The 27,416-nt window shown below is 44.7% G+C and overlaps 3 protein-coding genes across 3 annotated transcripts; all 3 read right to left on the bottom strand.

The window, feature by feature from the left end:
- Positions 1–2,155: 2,155 nt before the first annotated feature.
- LOC136479433 (ras-related protein Rab2BV) lies at positions 2,156–5,058 on the bottom strand. Its single transcript, XM_066477311.1, has 3 exons — positions 4,924–5,058; positions 4,605–4,801; positions 2,156–3,030 (listed from the first exon to the last, which is right to left on the bottom strand). The coding sequence occupies exons 2-3, from the start codon at positions 4,767–4,769 to the stop codon at positions 2,548–2,550; spliced, it is 648 nt and encodes a 215-aa protein (XP_066333408.1). The 5' UTR covers positions 4,770–4,801; positions 4,924–5,058; the 3' UTR covers positions 2,156–2,547.
- Positions 5,059–8,529: 3,471 nt separating this feature from the next.
- LOC136485505 (uncharacterized) lies at positions 8,530–12,126 on the bottom strand. The gene is made up of 2 exons (XM_066482397.1): positions 11,617–12,126; positions 8,530–8,803 (listed from the first exon to the last, which is right to left on the bottom strand). The coding sequence occupies exon 1, from the start codon at positions 11,989–11,991 to the stop codon at positions 11,623–11,625; it is 369 nt and encodes a 122-aa protein (XP_066338494.1). The 5' UTR covers positions 11,992–12,126; the 3' UTR covers positions 8,530–8,803; positions 11,617–11,622.
- A 174-nt stretch (positions 12,127–12,300) lies between these two features.
- On the bottom strand, positions 12,301–16,925 carry LOC136485397 (nucleobase-ascorbate transporter 6-like). Its single transcript, XM_066482317.1, has 14 exons — positions 16,408–16,925; positions 16,154–16,251; positions 15,846–16,022; positions 15,653–15,753; positions 15,489–15,564; positions 15,329–15,388; positions 15,043–15,227; positions 14,805–14,901; positions 14,618–14,704; positions 14,453–14,511; positions 14,257–14,348; positions 13,978–14,055; positions 13,721–13,881; positions 12,301–13,455 (listed from the first exon to the last, which is right to left on the bottom strand). Exons 1-14 carry the CDS (start codon positions 16,511–16,513, stop codon positions 13,237–13,239), a joined length of 1,596 nt encoding a protein of 531 aa, XP_066338414.1. The 5' UTR covers positions 16,514–16,925; the 3' UTR covers positions 12,301–13,236.
- Positions 16,926–27,416: the final 10,491 nt, after the last annotated feature.

Below are 27,416 nucleotides of genomic sequence, written 5' to 3'. Positions count from 1 at the left end.
TGTGTGTGTGTGTGTGTGGACAGAACATGTTCTTCGTCTTCCTGGGAGCAGCAGCTGCAAATGGAGATAGCAAGTTGGTAATGGTAGAGGAAGCAGTGCAGTCACACGGCTCACAAGATGCCTTATCTGCTATCTGAGTCTGATGGCTTGTTTCATTTCACAGGATTCATTCAGATGATGCTCGTCAGATTTGGCAATACCGTCAGTCTCATCTCTGCTGGGCATCTGAACAATTTGAACCAGTGCTTGTGGTTGCAGAAAGGGATGCGTTGTCGCGAAATGAATCAGCTGAGAGTGATATATCGGCCGAAACCAACACAACAATTAGCAACGAATTTTGCACTCCCAGCCTATTATCATGGAAGGTTCTTCTGTATTTTTTCCCCAGACGGTTCAAAAATTTGCAAGTTGATCTCTGCAGGAAGGACCGGGCATCTGCACAATCTGAAAAGACGTCGACTCGGCAGAGAGCAAACGTTAGGCTGAAGAGGCTGAGTGTCGTCGCAGTAGCCAACACGAGTAATGCATGGTTGTCACACTGACAGAGAAGATGCAGCTCCAAAGTGCAAGCTGGAAAGAAGTTTATGCTGAAGCTGAGAGCAGAGCAGAGAACTCAATTCTGTCAGAATGTATTAGCAGTGTAGTTCAAGGAACAGAGAATGATACGAGGGCCAAAAGACATGGAGAACAGATGAGCCGTTCGGCCTGGAAGAACAGAAATGTGGAAACACGGATGGATAATTAGAAATGCATGTAGACGTGATTTTAGTTTCTGGATATTTTTTCCCCGAAAGATCCGGATCGCCTGGCTTTCATTGATAAGTAGAGGATAAAAAAAGCTCATCTACAAAGGCCATGCAAAAGTAGCACACAACAGTTTCGTAGGTTAGTTTCTGGATAATAAAGAACAGGTTCGGTTAAGTACACTGAAAGAAAACACAACATAGCTCTGCAACTGTAGTGAGCCTACCAAACGATGGTGGATCTAACTAAATTTTGCCAAAAGGGACAGGTGATGCAGTCACACTTCACATGGACCTAACACCGGCCACCTAACCTTAGAAGGGTTCTTCTGAGTTTGGTGAGCTGTTTTTTTGGGGGGTTGAGAATGAGCTGACTTCTCAAAGACTGGGCGTCCGAATTATTTCTCCCAATCTTGCAGAAAGCAAAAAACGCTGCAAAGTAGATCGGCTGAGATCGATGTAAGGATGCAAAGACAGAAACAAGGGACTCTGCATGGACTGTCCTTCTCGTCACCAGGAAGGATGAATTCTGGCAGAGTGATATAAGGATACACATCCAAGGTTGAGTAGATCAAAAGTTTAAAATGAGGACTAGCAGAGTTATGCATGGTACAGCACATGACCAGCAGGAGGGAAAAAAAAAACATGGAGAACAGCTGTTCATCCTGGAAGAACAATAATGTGGAAACATGGATGGATATGCTTCAAATAAAATTTTGGTTTTCTAATAATAATGTGGAAACCTGTCCAGCCTAATCTTCTTTGATGGTTCTTCTGAGAATGCTAGTAAGATGAGCTGATTTGTGAAAAACTGGGCATCTGAAATCTCTCCCAATATTTTTTTAATAAGGATCTCTACCAATCTTTGGAGAAAGCGAAAAAATGCTAGATCATTGCTAGCCTTAGCTTATTAAGGTTCTCAAGAAAAAAATCTCCTTGCAAAGCATAAATTGTCACGAAATGGATCAGATTAGACCATGAGAGTGGTACATAAGGATATAAAGCCAGAGACGAACACATCAACAGTTTGAAATGAGGTTGAAGTAATTAGCACATTTTATGCATGGTCACTCATTACTCACAGCGCAGCTTTGCAGTGCAACTGGAAAGATGATTAGGCTAAAGCAGTAAAGCTGATAGCGAAGAACTGATTCTGTCAGAATGGAGCAACAAGGAACCACATAATCAAATCATCCAATCATGACGCGTTATGTGAAAAAACTTGAGTACGGTTCACGTGAGAAGAGAGGGGGCCAAACGTTGCAATTAGCCATGTTCGCTTGAACTTATCAGCATCAGCATTAGCCGTTTTTCTAGCTAGCCATAACAAATCAGCATCAGCATTAGCCATTTTTCCGGCCAACCGAACAGGGAGGCAAACAAGATGAACCATCACAAGGGCCAAAACCATGAAGGACAACATATCAGTTCGTAAGAACGGAATGGCAAGTACGGATGGATGTTCTAGCACAGAAATCAAAGTATATCTGATAGTACAACGAACTCAAGTAGAAATACAAGAAACATCTGATTTTGGTTTTTCAGCAGAAGACTATTATGATAGAACATTGAAACAAAACACGAAGCTGGACTCCACGCAAGTCTGCCAAACATTGGTCTCTACCAAAATTTCGAAACTACACATCATATCTACCTGAGGTGAATTTCTTTGCAGAAGTATGAATTGTGATTACAACCCACCAGAGTTACAGGCCAAAAGGAGTCACCTACATAACACCTAAAGTGTTGTACGATCCATGAGATTTTCCTTTTTGCAGCAGCAGCAGCATGTCTTTGTTTGCACCTAGGAAGAGCAGCACCCTCTCTTCGTGTTGGCAGATGAATCTGCAATGTTGATGGTGGTTCCTTGACTTGGAGGCCCGCTGCTTGCTGCCTCTTGGGCTGCAAGTGCCTTCTTGCTTATGATTTGATGAATATCAGAGAGTACGGTCTGAAACGCCTTCTCAACATTAAGAGCTTCAAGCGCAGATGTCTCGAGGAAGGATAGGCCTTCCTTCTCTGCTAATGCCTGGCCATCTTCCTCTGCAACCGACCTCAGGTGGTTAAGGTCAGACTTGTTACCAACCATCATAATCACAATGTTGGAGTCTGCATGGTCACGGAGTTCACGTAGCCACCTCTGTATGTTTTCAAATGTCTGCTTCTTCGTGATGTCATAGACTAACAGTGCACCCACAGCTCCTCTGTAGTAAGCACTTGTGATTGCACGGTACCTCTCCTGCCCAGCAGTATCCCATATCTGAGCTTTGATGGTTTTCCCTTCAATCTGTAATGCAGTTCCAAACTTGATCAGAAAACATCCCAGAAACAACTTAATTAAATCGGCAGAAAGAAAATACCTATACATATAGAAACAGAAAAAATAAAAAATAACAGTAAATCAGTACAAAGGGGAAAAAGAATAATATGACAATACAACCAAACAACTCTCAAACTTTGGGTGGGTGGGGGGGGGGGGGGGGGGGGGGGGGCAGACCCAATGCCGGAGGCTCCCACATGAGTGGGGTCTGGGGAAGGGAAAAACCGAGGCAAGCCTTCCCCCCGCAAAATCTACGGAGACGCTGCTTCGAACCCGTGACCCGGTGACTCAGTGAGACAGCTCTCACCACTGCACCAGGCCTGCCCTTCAAACAACTCTCAAACTTTCATATATGTATTTAATTAATGAAAGGACATGTCTTCAGAAAACAGGCCATGGCCTGTTTTTTAAAGTAACAGGACAATTATGCTAATGGTAACAACACAATCATGAACTCATGACATCCATTATGCCACACAATTCCTAGCTCTGAAAATTGAAATATTCCTGGCCTAGATCCACACACTTACATGCTCTCAGCAAGTTGCTCATTTCGTACCAGGTTGAACAAACCATTTGTGACCCCTGGTAAAGGTGATAGTTTTATCTTTCATGTTTGATTTGTAATCACAGATGACAAACACAATGCTTGTGTATGCTTTGTAAATACACCAGACAATGTATCAGTGAACTCGAAAACAATATATGGCAGAACTACAACTAAAACAGCAGTATAAAAACATTTTTTACAATTAGGATTAAAACCATGTTGGTAAAGTTGAATACAGGAATTTAAACCAATTTTGTAGCGTTATTATAACTTAAAACAGTAGAAGACAATCAGCACAAGTGTATGCTCGAGCTTGTTATTGGATAATAATGAGACAAAACAACCAATTAAGTACATATATTTAAGTGACAGACAAAACAGACATGCCCAGCAGCAAAGTATGCGCCAACAGATGGAGTTTAAACCGACAAGCTGAGAAACCTCCAAACTGAAGGATACATATCAGCAACATGCATGCAACTCAATATAACCATCTGACTGTTTTTTGTTCTTTTTGGTGTTTGTTAATGGTACTGTTGCACTGTTAACTCGCAATCATTGATTAACACTATATTGACTAAAGTGTTGTTGTACTAGTTTACTAGCCGAGGACGCAAAAATCTGTACCACCAACAATAATTCGTGTTTTCTTCTCTGCATGTATAAATATAAATATATGATCCATAGTTCCATACCAATTTCAATTTCCACCTATCAACAAAAATCACTCGTAGCAACAAAGGAACATCCACAGATCTATATATGCTGATGCTGTGCAGAGCAGACAACGTCCGTCAGATCATTCCAGCAGACCCACCAAAGCACAATGATTTAGCTATCCCGAATTTTTGCCCATGGGTCCATGCCGAAACAAACAATCGCCCCTGATCAATACGCTTCCGGAAGTAGCAGGAACCCACCAAATGCAATAAATCTCTCGACTCCCGCATCTAGAGAGAGATTCGAGGGAAGGGAGAGGGAGTGGGTTTACCTGGAGGGTGCGGGTGGCGAACTCGACGCCGATGGTGGACTTGGACTCGAGGCAGAACTCGTTGCGGGTGAATCGGGAGAGGATGTTGGACTTGCCGACGCCGGAGTCGCCGATGAGCACGATCTTGAAGAGGTAGTCGTACTCGTTGTCCACCCGGTGCGCCATCGCCGGCCGACCACTGCCCGCCGCCGCGGATCCTGCAGCACACACGCCACCGAGATCCACACAATAAGAATCCGTGGCGACGACGCGCCGCCGCGCGGATCGATCGGGTCGCGGAATGGGGGAGGAGAACCGCGGCGAATCGCGCGTTGCGTACCTCGTATTAGATCGGAGGCTCGTGGCGGGATCGGAGGCCGATGGAGGTGGAGGTGGCGACGATGACGAGAGACAGAGAGAGGAGGATGCGATGGGAGAGAATGGAATGGAAACGGGCGGAGGCGTCAGACGTGGGCGTAAACAACGCGGCAGGGGGTGGCCGGGTGGGCAAGTGGAAGGGAATAGTTAATTCATAATTTCTCAATCATTGGGGGGCTAAAAGTAAAAATAATTAAGGGCAGTTTTTTTTTTTTTTGTCATCCGACAAAAAAGAGTTCAAACACTTCGTCACTCGATGGTAGGGCTGTCTACTGGAACGCTATCATCAGGATTCAAACTCTGATGATCGCATCTTTTTTTTTGAATTTTTTCTAGAAATTTTAGGGTACATGCATGCGTTCACGTTCGGTGGTACTGCGCATTTCTCACGCAATGGAGGCGACGTGCCTCCTGATCTCTCTCGCGCACTGGAGGCGACGTGTCTCCCAATCTCTTCTTTACGTGTGTACGGACCCGCACGCGTGCGTGTGCGTGTGGGGTGGTGTAAGGGTGGAGTGTGTGGGTTGTGTGCGTCTAAGTTGTACCCGATAAAAAAATCAATTCTCGGTGTGAGACTGATCAAACTTTTTTTAAAATTTGATTAAATCTAATTAAAAAATAACAATATTTATGTCTTCATTAAAATCTTGTTTGGATCTATTGGGTTAGCTAGCTAATACGTACAGAGTAGCTAGCTAATACTAACTAATTACTAGATGTTAGCTGGTTTGGCCCAACTGATATAATGAGATAGTTGTTAGGTAGGTATTTAACTAACAATTAATTAGACTATTAGCTGGATCTGTTTTTATTGAAGAAGCTAACTATTAGCTCGAGGGATACAATACCTTAGATTTACTATTAAAATATTATATTTCATAATTAATTAAATAGTACTTATATAATATCATGAATTTATTTATTTTTATATAGATTTAGTTAAATTTATTTATTTTTATATAAATTTAAAATTACTTGACTTCTTTCAAGCAAAAGTTGCATCTTTTTAGGACCGAGAGAGGAATAAACGATAAGAGGATTTTGATTTCAGTTTAATTTGGAGTTTTGAGTGTATCGAATCTCTCGGGTTTAGTGTCTTTGACGCGTCCAGTGAAGTAAAATAAAATGATTAGGAAAGATGTTCACGCGTAAAACATTGTCACGTTTTGTCGGTGTTTCGAGTAAACATCAATTAGTAAATTTTATTACTACGCGTTTGGTTTGAATGGTGTGCTAAAAAGACACAAGGTTTATACTGGTTCGGCAGAATGTCCCTACGTCCAGTTCGTGACTACTGTAATAGGGGTTACAAATGGACGAGAGAGTGACAGGTCTCAAGTCTCTGATGGAAAGATCGAATGGGCACAGAGAGCTCGGTCGCTGCTCAGCTACGTGTTCGAGGTTTGATGCTAGTGGTTCTGCTGTGATGAAGTGTGATGTGCGATGTGGTGAACTGATGCCCCTTAGTGGGGTGCCCTGCTTTTCCTTTTATAGGCCAAGAGAGAGCACGGGTTACAGGTGGGAGAGCGAGGGACATGAGAGGTAAGGGAAGTCCTTTAGAGTCGTCGGGTCTTCCTTTCCTCCGTGCGGGCCCCGCTGACATGGCAGGTGGTGACAGAGACAGCCCCACGCCGGGCGCCTGTCCGCTGACCATGACAAGGCCACGCCGGGCTCCTGTCCGCTGACAATGCCATGCCCTGGCGTTGTCAGCGGGCCGTCACATCCCACTCCACCCCCGACGGTCGGCGCGGTGAACCAGCATGCTGATCAGCGGCCACACAGGGAGTAGGTAACACAGTGTCCACGCGTCCGTCACTATGGGCGATGTGAGTTCCCTGGAATGACATGTCACGGGGACAGGTTGTGCTGAGATGTGATCGCTCCCTGCACGATTCTAGAAGTTTGACCTTGGGTCACACCTTCTGAACCGTAGCGGTTGTTGTGAGCTTCCGTAAGGATCCATGCTCGAGGGATCAGGTGAGGCGGAACCAGCCCTTAGACGTCGGGCGAGGAGGAGCCAGCCCTCAGACGTCAGGCGAGACGAAGCTAGCCCTCGGGAGTCAGCCGAGGCAGAGCCAACCCTCGAGGGTCGGGCAAGGCGGAGCCCGCGGTCGCAGCGCCCGCCGAGGCGGAGCCGACCCTCGGGGGTCAGACGAGGCAGAGCCTATGGCATCGGTGGTCGGACGAGGCGGAGTCCGGCGCGAGGCGTAGTCGCGCTCTTGACTGCGCGGACGAATCAATGTTGATGGTCATTAGCTTCTCATTTTCGAGTACCCTAGTATTGGTCTCCGACACGTTTTATGTCGGCTGAGAATGGTTTCGCAATCTGTAAAAAGAGAAAATGATAGACAAATAAATAAATGAATTCTCACATGTTTGCATGTTACGAGCGGTTTGTACCATTGTACCTGTACTTGTTTTTTTTATGTTAGTGGTTGGTAGAATGGTAGTTGACGAGGTCATGCATGCGACTCAAAATCATGTGCCAGTCACAATCCTTTGAAAATAAGTACTTTGAACTCTGAAATGGTCCAGCTTTCTAGTTGAACTACCTCTTCAACAGTTTGGGATAGATTTGAGCCGTTGTTTGAGGATCTGACCGCGCCCCTTCTTGTGCCTCTTCTAGACGCACCAACGTACAATCTGTGCTGGAAGTTGTACCTACTATCTTCGTATAGAAAAAAATAATTCTAGATGTTAAAGACTCTAAAGTTTGGCTAAATATAAAAAATAAAATATTATATTGAAAACATCAAATAAATATAATATGATTCATGGTAAATCTAATTGTGCTTCTGTAGTACAATAATATTAGTAATTTTTATATAAATTTAGTCAAACTTAACATATTAACATGTTTCTGTTCTAAAATTGCACTATTTTTGGAGATTGCCCTGAAGCCCGACATGAATAACCTTGAGAAATCATCTTAAAAACTGCAAATTGTATCTCTGCATTGGCAGCGCCTCCATAGCCTGCAATACATTCAGCATAAAGAGTTCATACCATCCTCGTATATTCAGAATGTAAACTAGCCGAGTCCACTGAAGAAAGATAAATTTGCCTATGCAGGAGGTTCATAATCTATCAGAAAGATGAGAAGTGCTCCAACATTCCTCTTTCTAAATATCGCATGGATCTTGATTCATTCCTCTTCCTAAGGCCCCCTTTGAAACAAGGAATTTTTTTCCCGTTCCTACGTTTTTCCTGCAAAAAATGAACTGAATCCTATGAAATTCCTATAGAATTCCTGCGTTCCAAAGGGGCCCTAAATATTGCATGGATCTTTGATTTGTTCCTCTTTCTAAATATTGCATGGATCTTGATTCTTGAAGCAGCCCAACCAAATAATTTTTTTCTTAATTATTTCCGAGATCCTGATTTCCTTTGTTCCGTGGGCGCAGATCAGGGCACCGACTCCGTCAAGACTACAATCAATATGTTTTCACTCCAAGAACCCAAGCAATGTTATAAAACCTTTTGCTAATGGCCATTGGCCAACAATCATAACTGAGCAAATTTAGACGCTAGCACCCTCTGGTTCAATTACACAAGAAGCCTGCACATCTTAAAGAACATTTTCTGAAAATTTATTAGTAATGAAACCAAATCACTGAACTTGATTTTTGACAAAAGCATTAGAAAACCATTCCCTCAGTCCATATAACAATATAAAATACAGGACCAATGCAAGTCAGAGCATACAATGATCTTGAGATCATATCGGTTGCTAGATCTTGTTGAGCAAGAAGATCCAATGCGTTCGTCAGGAGGCCAGCAGACCCAAACACAGGCAAGTTAATTATTATGCTGCTGAACTCTGATGAAAGGCTTCTGATGCCCTACAAGACAACCACGAGAAAAATATTAGGGACTGAGTAACAATAACTCAGGGTTCCCATTATACCATCAGTCAAACTGATCCCCTCAAATATTAGGTGCCGAATAACATAACCAGATCACAAAATAACTCATGCTACCCTATACATAATTAGTTACAAGAATGATGCCCTCTATGCAATCCCCATCATTTTACCATCACGCGAAAAAACTGTTGTCTTTTCATGTGTCACTTTACTTGACACCTAAGCTGACAGTGATGGCGTTCAGTTCAGGTGTTCAATTTTGAAAAGCAATGGGCAATGGCATAGAAATGGTAAATTATTCTATGTCTGTGTTAATGGAACATGTTAAAACACTGTAGGAATTTTCCTCATATCGATTAAAAGTTCAAAGCATGATTCAAATCCGAGGACCTGGGAAATAGTTGAGGTCAGGCAGCGCTCTTAGGCATTCAAATCTGAGGACCTGGGGCTGGATTGAGTACTCCCAATGCAGGGTGCCAAGTTTTGGCTAGTATAGAAACAATTAGAAATAATAATTGATACATCTACATTATATATTTTTTTATCTGAATAGAATATCTGCTTCTTGGATATAGCAAATCACACGCACAACCAAGAGAATTTCAGGACTAGATTAATTGGTCTACCCTGGGTACATTAAGGTCATATGGCATAGCATCAAGGTTGATCACCCTCATCCATTTTCTACCATAAGAAACCCAGCGTGATATGTGACCATGTGCAGCATAGCTCATCCAACAAAGAACTTTTGAAGCAAAATAGGATATAAATACTTTATGTTTGTTTCCATGCACTGTTCCTGCTTCAGAAGGGCCAGTTCAACCCACAATGCAACCTATCACCATGGATTTTAAGTCGGCGCCTAGGCGTTCAGTCATGATTTCAGTCTGGGCGTCGGCCTCACCACAACCACTCATCATATGGCATCTGTCATTCTGTCTTACAGCAAAAGTCCTCGCCTAGGCACAATGTGGCGACACTTTTGGCTTTTTGCACCCAGCAACCTGAGGCGGACACCACACATGAATTGAAAGGGAACGATGCAGTGGGGCATGGGAGTTTCGCGCGCTGGGGAGATCAACTGGAGTTGCGCTGGCGGGAAATCGCACGACTGCAACCCCCGTAGTCCTTCTCCCCTATGTCCTGCATGCCAATAGACATAGCAGGGGGAAGGGAGCACACCTAGCCGGAATCCAGCTGCTACGGCTCCTTTTGGTCCATCAATTCATGCCACCCTTGGCCCTCCTTTGACTCATTCCTCCCTCTTCTCTACCGATTTGTGCCTTTAATTCGTGCCTCCATCCTGGCATCCTCTTCACCAACTGACACCTTCGGTTCATGCCTCGTTTCTCTTCTCGACCAGTTTGCACCTCAGATTCACGCATCCTTCCTCTGCTCTGCCAATTCCCATCCCTATCAGCCTGTTGTCACAAGCTCACGGGCCATGGCACACAGGTATCTCTCTCTCTCTCCCACCCGCCTCCCTCCTCTTATGGTTGTTGCTTGGACGTGCGTTGCTCCTCCAGCTTGTGCCTGCTCTGCTGTGATGCACCTGCTTGTGCCTGGATGCGAAGTTGTGAACTGCTCTGCCTGCTTGTACTAGACTACTAGTGCTAGGTGTCCAGCACTTGTGTTTTGTGCTCTGCAAGTCTGCTGCTGTATATCCATAGATCCATAGTGTTTCACTGCTATGTGCAAATGTGTGGCTGTGCTTTACTGCCTTTAGTTAGTTTATTCATCTTTGCATTGATTAGAGTTTACAGATTGTGATATATGTCTCTGTGTCAGCTACAGCAACAAGGTATGTTTATGCTGCATTGCTGCTCCACTGTAGGTTGGAATGCATGTGTGGTGTTGCGTCACCGCAGGCCTAGGTGTCTGGAAGGGGGCGGGTCACCCCACCTTGCCTTATGCCTTCATAACCATGCTTGTCACTAATGATTAATGTGTTTTGTACTGTTATCTTATTTCTTCAGCTAAGAACTTGACATCAATTTGTATTTATGTGGTAGTCGAAACAGCCAGTTAGCTGTTCAGGGTTAACAAGAATTGATAGGTCAGGCTAATTGTATAGTTTTTTAACTTAATTTTAATCACAATGACGCCCTTTCCTCTAGATGCTATTTTGTCAGTGTTAACCACAAACACCTAGAAAGATCTTGGTCATTTTTAATTGTTCCTGCTAAGTGAAAAATAAAAACATACAACAACAACAACAACAAAGCCTTTAAGTTCCAAACAAGTTGGGGTAGGCTAGAGTTGAAACCCAGCAGAAGCAATCAAGGTTCAGGCACGTGAAAAATAAAAACATAATCAGTGTTATTAACCGTTAATAACGAGATAGGTTTGCACTGCTCATTTAATCCCACTTTTACTTCTGTTTAAACTAGTAAACTAACTGAATACTCTGATTTTCAAACACTTTTAAGAGCTATCCACCGTAATGTGGTTAGAGCTGCGCCCTCCATTTTGTTACATGGAGAACTAAGTAACGAGTTATAATGATCTACCAGGTAAAGAAGTAGCAGAAAACATTGGACCTATGTCTGGTATAAAGCACTCAACACAGAAATGCAATAACCGCAAACTCTTCACTCGCTTCTTCATTATAAGCAAAACTAAGCCATTTCATTGTGTAAGAATGTTGGATCAGAAATAAGCATCTGAATTTTATATTGACAGCCCCTCAGGGCGCACTGAATTGAGGCATTGCATCAAACGCTTGAAGGGCAAACAGGCAAAATGGAAAACCAGACCACACCAGGACGATCGGGACTCGAGGAGCTTACCAGAGGCTACTGCGCATTGGCAGCGGCATCCTCCGCGGCTGCTGCTGCCGGCTTCGGAGTCGGCGGCGGCGGGCGGTGGGAGACGACGAACGGGGGTCTGAGCGCGCGCCTCTCCGCCTCGGCCTGCTTCCGCACGTTGTACATCTCCTCGGTCTCGACGGCGACGAGGCGCTTCACCTGGGTGAGCATCCCGAGGAGCGACGGCGTGGTGCGGTGCTCGACGGTGCGGTGGCAGCGGCGGAGGCGCATGGCCTCGAGCGTGCGGCGGTGGAGGCGCCGCGTCCCCGGGAGGCCCCGTACCAGCGTGATGTACAGCCTGGGACTCCACGCCACCGGCACACGCGACTTGAACGCATTGAACGCGCTCCCGCTCATCTCCGCGCCCCTCTTCCGGTGATCTCCTTTCGCTCGTGGCGTGAAGAAGGCGGTGCGGCGGCCGGAAGCCTAAACCTAGGCGAGGACTGCCGGGGGCGTGCCATCTTGAGACTTAGAGGGTTGGGCCGGTGACTCCAAGGTCCACCAACTTGTGGACCTTGAAAGCGATTATCAGATGGGCCAAGAAGGCCGAGACAGAGGGCTATCGGCCTGCTTGGTGGAGACCACTCTCCTTTTGCCGTTCAGCTGTGGCCTGTTTGATCATTGATGTCACTTGACTTGCACAATGCTGCTTATTGCTATTCATCGTCATCCTAATATTGAAGAACCACTTCCATTCACGAAGACAAGTGTTGATACTACAGAGGTTGTAGGAACCGGAAGTGGAATTACACTAATCCATTGACAGTAGAATTAAAAGTGAAGAAGAGTGTTATCCATCAGCCGTAAAATCCATTGTGTAAATTATGTTATGAAAGATTTGCAATGATGTTTAATGTATGTGCCGAAAAATTTATAATTTTTTTGATTTTTGTTTAATAGATTTATGCCCATCCCTTCACCACCACTAGATTTGTTGCATGGATAGCTATTATGTGTTTAATAGATTTGTTGCAAGTCAGCCGCATGTAGAAAATATCATAACAGAAGTTGGATCCAGTAGTCGTCGAGGTAACTTTTGAGTTAAATTTTGTACTACGCACACAGTATTTTTTTTTTTTTACCTACATCATTTTGAATGGAGGTGCAAAATCAATTTGTACATGCCTAGTACAAATTGATACAATAAGATGTGCAATTTGCGACTGCTAACCCGTAGGATGATGTGACAGAGCCGGCCTAAAGAACTGTGAGCCAGTCCATCGTCCTTTACCAGACACACTCGATCTCTTCTGATTCTGGAAATTAATAGCAAATCCTCAGTATCAGTATCTCACTGCAAATCTGCAACGATTGCACATGGACTAGCATTAGTTTACTCTGAAATCGAACATAGAGTTTAATCTACAGAAAGGAGTATTGGAGCAGTTCTCTTTTCATTTTATCGATCTATCCGAGAACCCAACCCAATTTCCAAAAATACCAGGCAATTTCTCCACTCCTTCCGAATAGTTTACGTTGAGCTCTACAAGATTCAGAACTCAAGGGGTACAACAGAAGTAGAGAAACAGACGCTTGGGCGTGGCATTGCCAAAATCACAACCACCTAACAACATTTTCCGTTATCAGTTACCAGCAGCAGGATCAGAAGGACGGGAAGAACTTGTTGAGGTTGAATGGGAGGGAGTAGAACTCCTCGCTGCGCGGGTCAGTCTTGAAGGACCTGAACCTGTCCCAGAAATGGTGCCCCCGGTCCTTCCTCACAGTGCCGTCTCGCCTGTGCAAGGTGTTGTCCAGAAAATAAGCCACCGCCCCACCGACAAACGCCTTTGAGGAGAATACCACGTTGATCATATCATTGAACTGGACATAAGCACAAGGAAAAACATCTCTTAGTTTGTAGCTCTTCAGCACGCCAAATGAGCAGTAAAACTAACTAGAAGGTGATTTCAGAAGCACATAACATCAGAAAACAATGTCACAGAACCATGATGTCTATAAATTGTAAACCATGATGCGATAATATCAAATGCACATTTGGCATAACCAGAAGCATGGAATTATCTGTGTCAGCATGTTGCTTTTGTCGTATAATAAAGACAGAAATGTGTTTTAAACTGGATCTTACCCATCTTGCATGCGTGTGTACTGGGCCAAAGCCAGCGACGGAAGTGTATTCATTGAAATACTGTGGCACCGACAAACCCATGAACAAAGAGAATCCTAGAATGAATTTTGTTCGGAAGCTATTCAGGTTGCAGAACTGTAGGAACCCAACACCTGCCATACCTGTTTGTACAGGAGAACACATAGCGTTTTCATAATTCAACGATTCTATATAAAAAATAAAGATGCAAAGTTTAAAATTTGCTTCGTGCTACATACCAACATATGCGAAGAGAAGACAATATATAGCTGCGATAATGGGGCCAGGAATTGATGCAAAAACAGCTCCAAATTTCCCTATAACGGCATCACAAAAAACATTACCATTATAGACAGTTGATTATCATTAGAAGTGCAGGAGCATAGTATGAATTGTTCAATTGTGTCCAGATAACAAGCCTAAACAATCCAGCCTTAAAGTTAACCTCAACTACTTAACACAAAGTATTACAGCCAAAAGTTGTTGAATACATGGTCACGTAAAAGCATGAGCCTTACCAAGGATCGAGAAGAATATCATAAATCCAGCAGAAATCTGTACAACACGTCTACTACCAACGCGTGTCAAACCAAGCAGCCCAGCATTTTCGCTGTTCCATAACAATATTCAAAATCAGACAAATGTTGAATAGTATTCAGATCACATGATCACACTATAAAAAATACTTGCAGCAGTCGTCTAGTATCTACTTACACAGATACAGAGGTTCCATTAGCTGTTCCAAATAAGCCACTCAGCAAAATGCCAACTCCCTGGAATGGCACATAGACAAATTAGTTGGATATGGCAGTTAGATGCTCAGATGTCATTCAAAGTTTTCGGATAAACTAACTGCAAACAAAGGAATTTGGACGGTACCTGCCACCCAATGCCACGACTCATGACGGAAGGAGGGCATGGTGTTGCACTGGCATACCGTGAAACGGCAATAAATGCACCAGTGGACTGCATCATGCAGCAAGGAGTATTAGCTTGAAGATGATATGCAGTCCCATCTAGGATAACAAAGCTGCAAACATATCATGGGTTTATCCAAATAACATACCTCCACAAGAGCAACAAAAGAAGCTGCCATCATAGCAAAAGCTTCACCAGCATCAAAGGTTGGTGCTCCCCACTGAAATGGATAAGGTACACTTATCCTGCAAATTGTAGATCAATAATCTATCAATCTAGTAGCCAAGTAGGCTCTTTGCAGGATGTTACATTCTGAATAAGTATGCAAAACATACAAAGCTCTTAGGTAGGGAAGGAAGAACATGCAAGAGGATGCATTATATTACCATGGAGCACCCCCAACAAGCCCAGTTCGATCAGTGCGGCAGTGGAATTGGGTTTTTGGAGCAGCATTCTTATAGGCACCGCCAACCGTCAGGAAGAAGGCGTAAAGCCAGATGAGGGCAATGGACATTATGACAGCAAACCTCTCAAAGGCAGTACTCAGCAAGGGGACCAGATGTGGTATGTACTGCAAAAGAGAAACAGAAATTACACATGGTTCTCAAGGATCCAGCAACCGTTACAATTGAAACCACACAGCAGCAGTCCTGAATTCCTGTTGCATCCTACCTGAGAAAGTGCCACCAGCAGTAAAATCTGCGGAAGACCAATCTCTACACATTTGGCAACCTGCAGGGTAAAATAAATTCATGTTACTACCTCACTGTTGCTAAATACATCATGCAGGTATAATATAGGGAAATGTAGTACTAAATGTGGAAAGACATACACTTGGAAACCCCAGTTCATAGAGCCCGAATCCGACGAGGGCGACCAAGGGAGCAGCAGACAGCGGGCTCAGCATCCTGCAACAGGAGTTAGCACAGACAAATGGGATCAGAGGAGGTACACTGGGACCTGAACACACGAAGGGGGCGAGAGCAGGAGACGAACCTGACGACAATGCGCCAAAGGCCACTGAAGCCCATGATGATTTGGAGGGTGGAGGCCACAATGAGCGCGCCTTGCGTGCCCCGCATGATGCGCACGAATTTCTGCAGCAAAGAGATTAATCGGTGCTATCGGTAAGCCAGCCAGCCTCCGTTGGACTTGGAACCGGGCAGGACAGGAAGGCGAGGAGGCGCACCTCGTGGGGATCGGCAATGCCGCTGTAGCGGCCGGCAAGGATGATGGAGATGGTGGGCGCGACGAAGGTGTAGGATGCCCCCATGACGGCGGGGAGGCGCGTGCCGAGGAAGCTCTGGATCAGCGTGTTGATCCCGGCGACGAACAGCAGCGTCTGCACCACCCGCGCCTTCTCCTCCTGCGCGAGAAAAAGATAGAAAGCGACGAGTTTTCGTGTCAGGCTCCGGCGGGCGGCGGCGGACACACATACATAGAAGAGAGAAGAGAGAAGAGAGGAGAGAGGAGAGAGTCGGGGTCTCGTGGACGTACATTGCCGCCGCCCATCTGGGGGACGAGCGCGGTGGGGATGATGACGGTGGTGCCGAGCATGACGAGGTAGTGCTGGAAGCCGAGGAGGACGGCCTCCGCTGCATTGCAAACAAGGGAGACGGCGTCAGTCGTGAGCCCTCGAGAGAGATCCAGGAAGCAACGCGCGCAGGCGGCGGCGGCGAGGACAGACGGGGCGGAGGAGGAGATGGGAGGTAACGGGGGGAAGGAAGGAGGGAGTGGAAGGAAGGGCGTACGCCATGGGGGCGGGCTTGTGAGGCAGTAGGAGACGGAGGGCAGCTGGTCCCTGACGGCGTGCGGCTGCAGCTCCTCCTGCTTCGGCGCCGGCGCCGGCGCCGCCATCTCAGGAGGGGACGGTGTACGTTTGTTTGCTGTTCTTGTTGCTTCTTCTCCCTCCTCTCTGCCTCTCTCCGCTTTTCGTGGGACGCGGACGGGAGGGAGCTAGCGGGGAGCCGGGCACTGAGCCGCAGAGGAGCGAGTGTGAAGGAGTGCGAGCTGCCGGGAGCGCCCTCGTGGCGACGCGCGATTTGAAGCAGCCGTGGTGGTGCGGTGCGGCCTGCGTTGTGGCTCGTGGGTGGGGAGGGGCACGAGGCAGCGCACCAACGAACGGCAGGGCACTGATGACCCCGCGGTGACACGCACGCCGCGGCTGCCACTGCCACGCACATCCAACGGCAACGGCAACGGCTCCTCCTCCGCGGCCGAGCAGTAAAATATTCCCACGGCCGAGCAGAGTTGCCCGGGGGCCGCGGCCGCGCCGCGTCAAACCGGGTCTCCGCCCCGTCGTCGTCCTGCCCGCTCCACGTGATCCTCACCACACTAGTCTCCCTGTAACTGTACGGCGGCCGCCGGGGGTACTGGGTAGAGCACTGTGCATGCACAGGGACAGGGAGGGAGAGGAGAGAGCAGCGCGGTGGTTGCCTTGCCTCCGGCCTCCGGGCTCCGCGTAGGTGCCGAGTTATTACGGCCATAATTCCCACGCGGCCACGCCTGTCGTGTCGTCCTCCCCGCGCCGTGCGGTACGTTGAAAAGACACCCCTGCATGGCATGGGCGCATGGCCGTTGGCCGCACCGCTACCGTAGCAGCGACCCGCTCGCGCACGCCGGTTTGACCAGTTTTGTTGTGTTTGTTGCGGGCGGCGCGGTGCCGGTGGTGAGTGCATGTTGCTGCTTTCAGAAGCACAATCATACGCCTGCTGCAGGTGTCCGTCCTCCTGGCGTTTCTCCCAGCTGCAGCTGCAGTTGCAAGGAACGAAGGAAATGGAGATGGGTGCCTTTTGTCATGTTTCAATGCTGGCTTGCATGTGGCCATCTGCAAGAAATGAGGAAGATGCTTGGCATACGGTACTCCCTCCCGCCAGGAAAGAATGTAATTATGAGATCCTTAAAATAACTCAAGTTTGATCGAGTTTATAGTAAATAATATTAGCATTTATATCTTTAAACAAAATTTATTATAAAAATATATTCTATAACTAGTACCTATTTTATATCACGAATGATAGTAGTTTTTTTTATAAAAATTTAGTCAAAGTTCAAACTGTTTGACTCCTCAAAAAATGAGAATTGCATTCTTTCATGGACGGAGGGGTACAACCTATTGTTTGTATACGCACAGTATACGCTGAAGAGTCAGTTATCTACTCTCTTTCTCTTTTTAAGTTTTCGCTATGGACTATGATATTCATACTAGTTAAACTCTTGGATTTAACTAGATTTATAAAAAATATTAGCAATATTTGTATTTCTAAATAAGTTTATTGTAAAAATAGATTCAACAATCTATCTACTCATACTAATTATGTTCTATAAATATTAATACTTTCTTGTATATATTTGATAAAGTTAAATACGATAGTTAAAAGGGGACCGAGGGAGTATCATTTACCAATTATTTAGGCTAAATGGCCTATTAAACAGGCTAAACATTCAATTAAATGGAACAAATATATAGACTATTAAACGAAAAAAAAAGTTTACCACAATGTAGTGTATATACTGTGTTTAAATAGGCTACACTACCGTTTCAATGAAGTGGTGAATAATGGCAATGCATGACCTCTTTAGAACGAAAGAGGGGGTTTGTTTGGGAATGCTTCGCTTTCTTTCTTTTTTGGCGGAAAACGTTTCTGCCAAACACATGTAGCTCCACAAACTCTGCTATAGGAAAAAAAAATATGGAGTTGATAGAGCACCTCAAGAGGTGCTCTAGAAACTCCATGTTTTTTTGGAGTTTATTTACTCCACGGTGGAGTTTGTGGATTGTTTGGGAGAGCACTAGATAAAAAATAGGTCTGAACCACTAGATCCACCATGGAACAACTTCACCGTGTATTCGAGCTCCAACCAAACCATTTGGTAGAGCTCTAGCTCTGAAGTGGCTTCACATACAATTATAAAAATATAATTAGGGGCTAAAATGAAAAGGTTCATCTCCTTTCTCCCGGAACGGTGATACTCGTGATGGCCTCCATCCCAATACTCGCGACCGCGACGACCGGGGCGCTCGATGGAGGGGGCAGCGACGACGCGGGTATCAGGATGGAGGTGGGCACCACAGCGCAACAACACGACGCGACACGTGAGGTGGGCGCTAGGCTGCACGAGGCAGAGGATATACGAGGTGAGTGTTGATATATTTAACGCGCACAGATAAATCCGCAAGCGTACGGATACCACTGTAGCTTTCACCGAAGGTATTTCAAGTATCGTATCCACAGGAAAACGGATGAGACTAACTATGGTCTAGCTTAACTAGGGATAGCAACAAGGTTAGGATAAATAGGATCGTAGAGAGGATAACTAAGGTTCTCTAGTTCTGACTTGGGTAAGCTATGTCTTCTATTGTTCAACTGGGGGATATTACTAAGGGAAGCACAAGTAAAGTATGTTTACTATAGTAATTAAATCCTGATAGGCTTACAAACGGGAGGTGGACTATAGAGGATTCAACGATGCTATAAGAGTCACCCTCGCGAGCTACCACCAATCCGGAATATAGGGTACATCCACAAGTAACCCGGTATAAGCACCACGCTTACACCTACAATTATTACTTTAACCTAGAGCGTCCTATAGATTAAAGCACTCAAAGAGTTATGAACCTGATGAGCAATATAAATATGATGCTTACTTGAATTAGAAGTTGATTATTAGAGAATCCTCAGAAGCAAGCTCAAGTAGAACTTGACTTTGCCAGGGTACAAGCCGTATAGAGAGCACTGACAGGCCGGCACCTCCTCCAAACTTTTTCCTCACTCTCTATCTCACTATTCTATTTATAAGACTAGATCCTATAGCAGCCCCTCCATAGGATCTAGTCTTATAAATAGAATAGTGAGATAGAGAGTGAGGAAAGAGTTTGGAGGAGGTGCCGGCTCTGATCCTGAAGATATGAATTAGGGTTTTAGGGATCTGCTGAGGGAGGGGTGTACAGGGCTGTTTATATAGACCGAAGCGTCCATCGTGCGTCCTTAGATCAAACTGACTTAAAGAACGACTTAGATGCAACATAGGAGGCGGTGGAGAACCGACATAACGAGGCGGAGACTGACAAGTGGCCCCAGGGCCCGGACGGCCTGCAGGTGGGGCCGGCCGGCCCCACATGGCAGCCCCTCGGCTCTCGCTTTGGTGTGGTGTCCTTTGGAGCCCTACAGAACCTTCGGGTGCCCATTTCACGGTGGAAAAGCACGATTAATTCTGAAATATAGGTCCGCCTTGACGGTTTTCTGGATAAACCCTGCAGAAAATACAGATCCACCAAAACTCGTGGAATTTGTTAGTTTAAACCTCTATACCTTTGTTGGTGATCACGATTGTGCTCTTATACATATTTTATTAACGGTTTATAATTGTTGTTAACTATCGTCAACAGGGAGCGAGGAAGAGAAAGAAAGAAACGAACAGGTACGAGGTGGGTAACCTTGTGGCACGGTGGGTAAATTTTGTCAATGAATCTTGAGTTTTCAACGCACCCCTTGACATGCTTCATGAAGGATCCGGAGATCAGCGATGAGTGTGGTAATGTCAACACCATTCGGCATTTGCCAATGTTCTACTTGTGCACATACAAGGTCAACTGGTCAAGGTCATTTCTGAGATCTGGTGGGGCTGTGCTTAACAGCGGGGCCGGGAGGCGGAGTGTCCCACACGGAGACCTGAACACTTGATTTGGGGGAACCCATGCAGCAAACGAGTGATCACCACATGGGTACTGGAGTCGATCGAGGTCGAGCTGAGCAGAAGCCATGGCCAGGGCTTGCAAAAAAGCAAGGCGAAAGTTGTAAGGAAAGGATCCTGGGAACCTCCTCCTTGGTTTCTTTCAGTCTCTCCCTTGTTTATTCCTGGGGTGGTGAGATCCATGCATTCATCTCAGCGGCAAAGAACCAAACCGTCCGACAGAGATATTACTATCATATTCGTTACGCATGAACGTGGAGCAGGAGTAGGAGTAGTCTAGAGACGAGATTACGGATGTATAGGGAACAAATTACTGCAGATTAGTAGTAAGGGTGTGTTTAGTTCGTAAAATTTGAAAATTTGGCTACGGTAGTACTTTCGTTTTTATTTGGCAATTAGTGTTCAATCATGGACTAATTAGGCTCAAAACGTTCGTCTCGTGATTTTCAATCAAACTGTGCAATTAGTTTTTTTCGTCTACATTTAATGCTCCATGTACGTATCGTAAGATTCGATGTAATTACTACTGTAGCACTTTTTGAAAAACTTTTTGAAAACTAAACACACCCTAAATTCCCTAAATTCATGTAGCAAATCTGGCACGGCCATATCGTGTTTGGGTGCAGGGATTTGGCAGGGAGGTGGTCAGAACTCAACACTCGGCAGAGAATAAAGACGTTGGCGCCTGCAACCAAAAACCAAATCCAGCCCTCTGTCTTTCTCTGTTTTTTTCCTCTTCTTTCGGTGATGCATGCATTATGAATGGAGGGAATCAGGATTATGCAAACGGAGTACTTTATTAGTGCTTTCCCTCACCCAACGTCTCTCTGAGCCTCTAATATAATCAACCTTTGCTGATTCATCATGGGCTCATGGCTCATGGGGGAGTGTTTTTGTACGGCTCATGAATCATGATGTATTGATAATAATAATAAGGGCATATTTTGGATGGGCTAAACTAAAGTGTGAACCATGTTTTGGATGCCAAATAGAAAGCCTAAACATTAACTAATTATGGTTTAACAAAAACTAATATAAGCTAACTGATGAGTAGAACTCATTAGATTTTTTTTTTAATTAGTTCATGTTTAGACTATTATCCAACGACAGCCTAAACTTTAATCTGGTGATCCAAACAGGCCCTAATAACAGCGGGGCCTTTCAGGTTTAAGCTTCACTTTTCCTTTTTTTTCCTTAACCCTTTTTGGAAGCACATATCAAGTCAGGATACAACAATGAGAAAAAGTGAAAAACAATGCCGGATTCTTGGTTCAACTATCAAATGGTTACCCCCTCCGTCATTCTAGGAAACATTGGAGCTTAAGCGTTTCTACTCTTGTTTTGATGACTATTTGTGATTTTGCTCTCATTTTTTTAACTTTGTGATTTTGCCCCTATTATTTTTAAACGAAAGAAGAGTTTACCCTTAGTCTGTTAAGTGTCTCTAACGGTGTTAACTTTTGGACAAAAGGACAACTTTGCTCATGCGTTTTTACCCTTGTTTTATTATGTTATTTGTGTTTTTACCCCTAGTTTCAGACAACTGGTTAACATTTTTTATACATATTTTTTAGAAAATTTCAACAGTATTTGTCGGTGCAGAAAGTGACCAACTAGCACTGTTCGCCTAAACGGCCGTTTAGCCCGTTTACACACCGTTTAAACGCTACACGGTGGTACACCGTTTCCGTTTAATCGGTTGTTTTGACCGTTTAAACGGCCGTTTTTCCCGTTTAAACACCCGTTTTGCCCGAATAATAGGCTAAACGGTAGGTGACCGACTGTTTACCGTTTAGCGTTTAGGATAACACTGCCAACTAGTGAATATTTGTAGTTTTGTTGTACGTTGTGATCGGAGGTAGCCTAGCACTCAATAACACGAGATTTATACTAGTTTAGGCAGCGTGCCATACGTCCAGTCGGGGTCGGTCGATGACTTTATTCCCGAGCCTAGGTGCTCGAAGTTTGCAATGGGGTTACAAACGAGAAGGAGAAAGATGGGGTGTACAAGAGGTCCGGTTGGCTCCGGTCGGAAGGGCCGAGGGTGATAGGAACTTCGCTATGAGCTAAGTGTTCAAGCGGGTGCTTGAGGTCCGAACCTGACGGTTCTGTGGTTATGAGCTATCGATCTAAGAAACTCTGATCAACTGGAATTGATCTCTTTTGTTGGAGGAAGCACACCCCCTTTTATAGATGAAGGGGACGGCTTTACAAGTGAGAGGGAAAGGGTGCGTATGTTATCGAGCCTTGTTGCCCACACCGGTAGGTACAAGATAATGGTAGGCGCTTACAACACTATTGATGTTACTGTAGAATGTCAGATGCATATGGGTGGTCATGCTGCCTTCTTCAGGGACGGTAGACGTCGGTACCTGCAAATATTGTTTGATGCCTAGAGGCATGTGAGGAGTCTCACCACGTTCACCCGGTACAGTAAATCCCGACGTCCATAACGCTATCGATGCTCAGAGGCACGTGGGGGGGTCTTACCGTATGAGAGTTTTTAGCGGAGCCTACAATACTGTAGAGTGAGATGTCGACGCCTACAATACTGTTTGTGTTAGGGTGGCTGCAGAGTATTGTTCCGTGCAGGGTATGGTCTTTGGTACAGTGGTTTTGACTTGTGAGCCTTGCCTTGCTTTTCTCCGCACGTCTCCTGGTTCCTACCAAGCGGGCGTCCCCGGTCGGATGGCTCCAGTCGGCTCTGAGTGCGCCGGTCGAAGAAGAGCGGTGAGCAGGGTTCCCATGTGCCCCGGCTGGAGGGACGCGGGGTCGGAGTCAGAAGTATCGCTTTGGGCCAGGCCTTCCGATCAGAGAGGGTGTTCGGAGGCGTCTGGAGGCCAAAGTGAGTGCTCCGATCAGAGTGGTGGGCCGAAGGGGTCGACGAGCGGGCGCCGCTCCTTTTGGTCCAGACCTTCTATTCGACGACTGGGCCGTCCTTCTGGCCTGTTGTATTTAGACTCTTGGGCTGAGCCTTGACGCGAAAGCCGGTCCCCGAAGGACCCCAGGTTTATGAACCCGACAACATTTTAGCTGATAATCCTCATAAACACAATTTAATATCACACAATTAGTATATAAAAATTTAGAGCAACTATTATTTTTAAAAAAATAAAATGAAGACACAAATATCGACATGAAGTAACCCTTGAACGTCGAAGTAGCGCTTCCCATGAATGGCTCTTGCCCACACTAGCATGGATCGATCACAGCTCAAATACTTGTGCGAGAGCATGAAGACGCGGTGTAGCTCATCATAGGTTAATCGTCGGGAATTGATCAATAGGTTTCAGCTCTCTTCGTTGCCATAAAATACGTCGTAGAGTACCAAAATTGTGGTCCATCACCCTAAATGTACAAAACTTATCCGTTTGGAGCCCGAATTGAGCGCTGCCCGTAAACGGCTCATTCCCACACTAGAATGGATCGATCACTGCTCAAATACTAGTGCGAGAGCATGAAGACATGGTGCAGGTCATCATAGGTTGATCGTTGGAAATTGATCGAGAGATTTTTGCTCTCTTCGTTGCCATGAAACACGTCATAGAGTAACGAAATTATGGTCCATCATCCTAAATGTACAAACCTTATCCGTTTAGAGCCTGAATCGAGCGTGGTTTTTTTGTGTGACGCAGAATGCCATCTGCTATCCAATGTAGGGTGAATTTAAAAATTTAGAGCAACTATTATTTTTTAAAAAATAAAATGAAGACACAAATATCGACAAGAAATAAGCCTTAGGCACCGAAGTAGTGCTTCCCATGAAAGGATCTTGCCCACACTAGCATGGATCGATCACTGCTCAAACACTAGTGGGAGAGCATGAAGACACAGTGCAGGTCATCATAGGTTGATCGTTGGGAATTGATCGATAGGTTTTTGCTCTCTTCATTGCCATGAAACACGTCGTAGAGTAACAAAATTGTGGTCCATCACCCAAAATGCAGAAAACTTATCCGTTTGGAGCCTGAATCGAGCGCTATTTTTTCTTTGTCACACAATGCCATCTGTTATCCAATGTAGAGCGAATTAAAAAATTTAGAGCAACTATTATTTTTTAAAAAATAAAATAAAGACACAAATGTCGAAAGGAAGTAACCCATGGGCGCCGAAGTAGCGCTGCCCGTGAACGGCTCTTGCCCGCACTAGAATGGATCGATCACTACTCAAACACTAGTGCGAGAGCATGAAGACACGGTGCAGGTCATCATAGGTTGATCTTTGGGAATTGATCGATAGGTTTTCGCTCTCTTCGTTACCATGAAACACGTCGTAGAGTATCAAAATTATGGTCCATCACCCTAAATGTACAAAACTTATCTGTTTGGAGCCCGAATCGAGCGCGGTTTTTTGTGTGACGCAGAATGCCATTTGTTATCCAATGTAGGGTGAATTTAAAAATTTAGAGCAACTATTATTTTTAAAAAAAATAAAATAAAGACACAAATGTCGACAGGAAATAACCCTTGGGTGTCGAAGTAGCGCTTCCCACGAAAGGATGTTGCCCGCACTAGCATGGATCGATCACTGCTCAAACACTAGTGTGAGAGCATGAAGACATGGTGTAGGTCATCATAGGTTGATCGTCGAGAATTGATCTATAGGTTTTTGCTGTCTTCGTTGCAATGAAACTCGTCGTAGAGTACCAAAATTGTGGTCCATCACCCCAAATTTACAAAACTTATCCGTTTGGAGTCCGAATCGAGCGTTGTTTTTTTCTTTGTCACACAATGCCATCTGTTATCCAATGTAGAGTGAATTTAAAATTTTAGAGCAACTATTATTTTTTTTAAAATAAAATAAAGACACAAATGTCGAAAGGAAGTAACCCATGGGCGCCGAAGTAGCACTGCCCGTGAACGGCTCTTGCCCCCACTAGAATGGATCGATCAATGCTCAAACACTAGTGCGAGAGCATGAAGACACGGTGTAGGTCATCATAGGTTGATCGTTGGGAATTGATTGATAGGTTTTCGCTCTCTTCGTTGCCATGAAACCGTCGTAGAATATCGAAATTATGGTCCATCACCCTAAATGTACAAAACTTATCCGTTTGAAGCTCGAATTGAGCGTGGTTTTTTTGTGTGACGCAGAATGCCATTTGTTATCCAATGTAGGGTGAATTTAAAATTTTAAAGGAACTATTATTTTTTTTAAATAAAATGAAGACACAAATGTCGAGACGAAATAACCCTTGGGCGTCAAAGTAGCGCTTCCCACGAAAGGATCTTGCCCACACTAGCATGGATCAATCACTGCTAAAACACTAGTGTGAGAGCATGAAGACATGGTGTAGGTCATCATAGGTTGATCGTTGGGAATTGATCGATAGGTTTTTGCTCTCTTCGCTGCCATGAAACACGTCGTAGAGTACCAAAATTGTGGTCCATCACCCAAAATGTACAAAACTTATCCGTTTGGAGCCCGAATCGAGCGCTGTTTTTTTGTTTGCCACACAATGCCATCTGTTATCCAATGTACAGTGAATTTAAAAATTTAGAGCAACTATTATTTTTTAAAACATAAAATGAAGACACAAATATCGAAAGGAAGTAACCCATGGGCGCCGAAGTAGTGCTGCCCGTGAACGACTCTTGCCCACACAAGCATGGATCGATCACTGCTCAAACACTAGTGTAAGAGCATGAAGACATGGTGCATGTCATCATAGGTTGATCATAGAAAATTGATCGATAGGTTTTCGCTCTCTTCGTTGCCATGAAACACGTCGTAGAGTACCGAAATTATGGTCCATCACCTTAAATGTAAAAAAAACTTATCCGTTTGGAGCCCGAATCAAGCGTGGTTTTTTTGTGTGACGCAGACTGCCATCTGTTATCCAATGTAGGGTGAATTTAAAAATTTAGAGCAACTATTATTTTTTTCAAAAATAAAATGAAGACATAAATGTCGACAGGAAATAACCCTTGGGCGCCGAAGTAGCGCTTCCCACGAAAGGATCTTGCCCGCACTAGCCTGGATCAATCACTGCTCAAACACTAGTGTGAGAGCACGAAGACATGGTGTAGGTCATTATAGGTTGATCGTTGGGAATTGATCGATAGGTTTTTGCTCTCTTCGTTGCCATGAAACAAGTCGTAGAGTACCAAAATTGTGGTCCATCACCCAAAATGTACAAAACTTATCTATTTGGAGTTCGAATCGACCGCTGTTTTTTTGTTTGTCACACAATGCCATCTGTTATCCAATGTAGAGCGAATTTAAAAATTTAGAGCAACTATTAATTTTTTAAAAATAAAATGAAGATACAAATATCGAAAGGAAGTAACCCATGGACGCCGAAGTAGCGCTGCCCATGAACGGCTCTTTCCCACACTAGAATGGATCGATCACTGCTCAAACACTAGTGCAAGAGCATGAAGACATGGTGTAGGTCATCATAGGTTGATCGTTGGAAATTGATCGAGAGGTTTTCGCTCTCTTCGTTGCCATGAAACACGCCATAGAGAAACAAAATTGTGGTCCATCATCCTAAATGTACAAACCTTATCCGTTTAGAGCCTGAATCGAGCGTGGTTTTTTTGTGCGACGTAGAATGCCATCTGCTATCCAATGTAGGGTGAATTTAAAAATTTAGAGCAACTATTATTTTTTAAAAAATAAAATGAAGACATAAATATCGACAAGAAATAAGCCTTAGGCACCGAAGTAGTGCTTCCCATGAAAGGATCTTGCCCGCACTAGCATGGATCGATCACTGCTCAAATACTAGTGGGAGAGCATGAAGACACAGTGCAGGTCATCATAGGTTGATCGTTGGGAATTGATCGATAGGTTTTCGCTCTCTTCATTGCCATGAAACACGTCGTAGAGTAACGAAATTGTGGTCCATCACCCAAAATGTAGAAAACTTATCCGTTTGGAGCCCGAATCGAGCGCTATTTTTTTGTTTGACACACAATGCCATCTGTTATCCAATGTAGAGTGAATTTAAAAATTTAGTGCAACTATCATTTTTTAAAAAATAAAATAAAGACACAAATGTCGACTAGAAGTAACCCTTAGGCGTCGAAGTAGTGCTGCCTGCGAATGGCTCTTGCCCGCA

The sequence above is a fragment of the Miscanthus floridulus genome, chromosome 1 (assembly GCF_019320115.1).
Source record: "Miscanthus floridulus cultivar M001 chromosome 1, ASM1932011v1, whole genome shotgun sequence".
Lineage (NCBI taxonomy): Eukaryota > Viridiplantae > Streptophyta > Magnoliopsida > Poales > Poaceae > Miscanthus > Miscanthus floridulus.
The sequence above is the reverse complement of the archived record's forward strand: the minus strand, read 5'-3'. Positions and strand labels throughout refer to the sequence as shown.

Bases quoted from the DNA above. Each gene is read 5' to 3' on its own strand.
- LOC136485397 (XM_066482317.1), bottom strand. From the start codon at position 16,513: ATGGCGGCGCCGGCGCCGGCGCCGAAGCAGGAGGAGCTGCAGCCGCAC. The intron at 16,252-16,407 runs GTACGCCCTTCC...TTTGCAATGCAG, and splicing joins CACAAGCCCGCCCCCATGGC to CGGAGGCCGTCCTCCTCGGC. The intron at 14,349-14,452 runs GTAAGTAGATAC...GTTATGGAACAG, and splicing joins AATGGAACCTCTGTATCTGT to CGAAAATGCTGGGCTGCTTG.
- LOC136479433 (XM_066477311.1), bottom strand. From the start codon at position 4,769: ATGGCGCACCGGGTGGACAACGAGTACGACTACCTCTTCAAGATCGTG. The intron at 3,031-4,604 runs GTAAACCCACTC...ACTGCATTACAG, and splicing joins TCGCCACCCGCACCCTCCAG to ATTGAAGGGAAAACCATCAA.
- LOC136485505 (XM_066482397.1), bottom strand. From the start codon at position 11,991: ATGAGCGGGAGCGCGTTCAATGCGTTCAAGTCGCGTGTGCCGGTGGCG.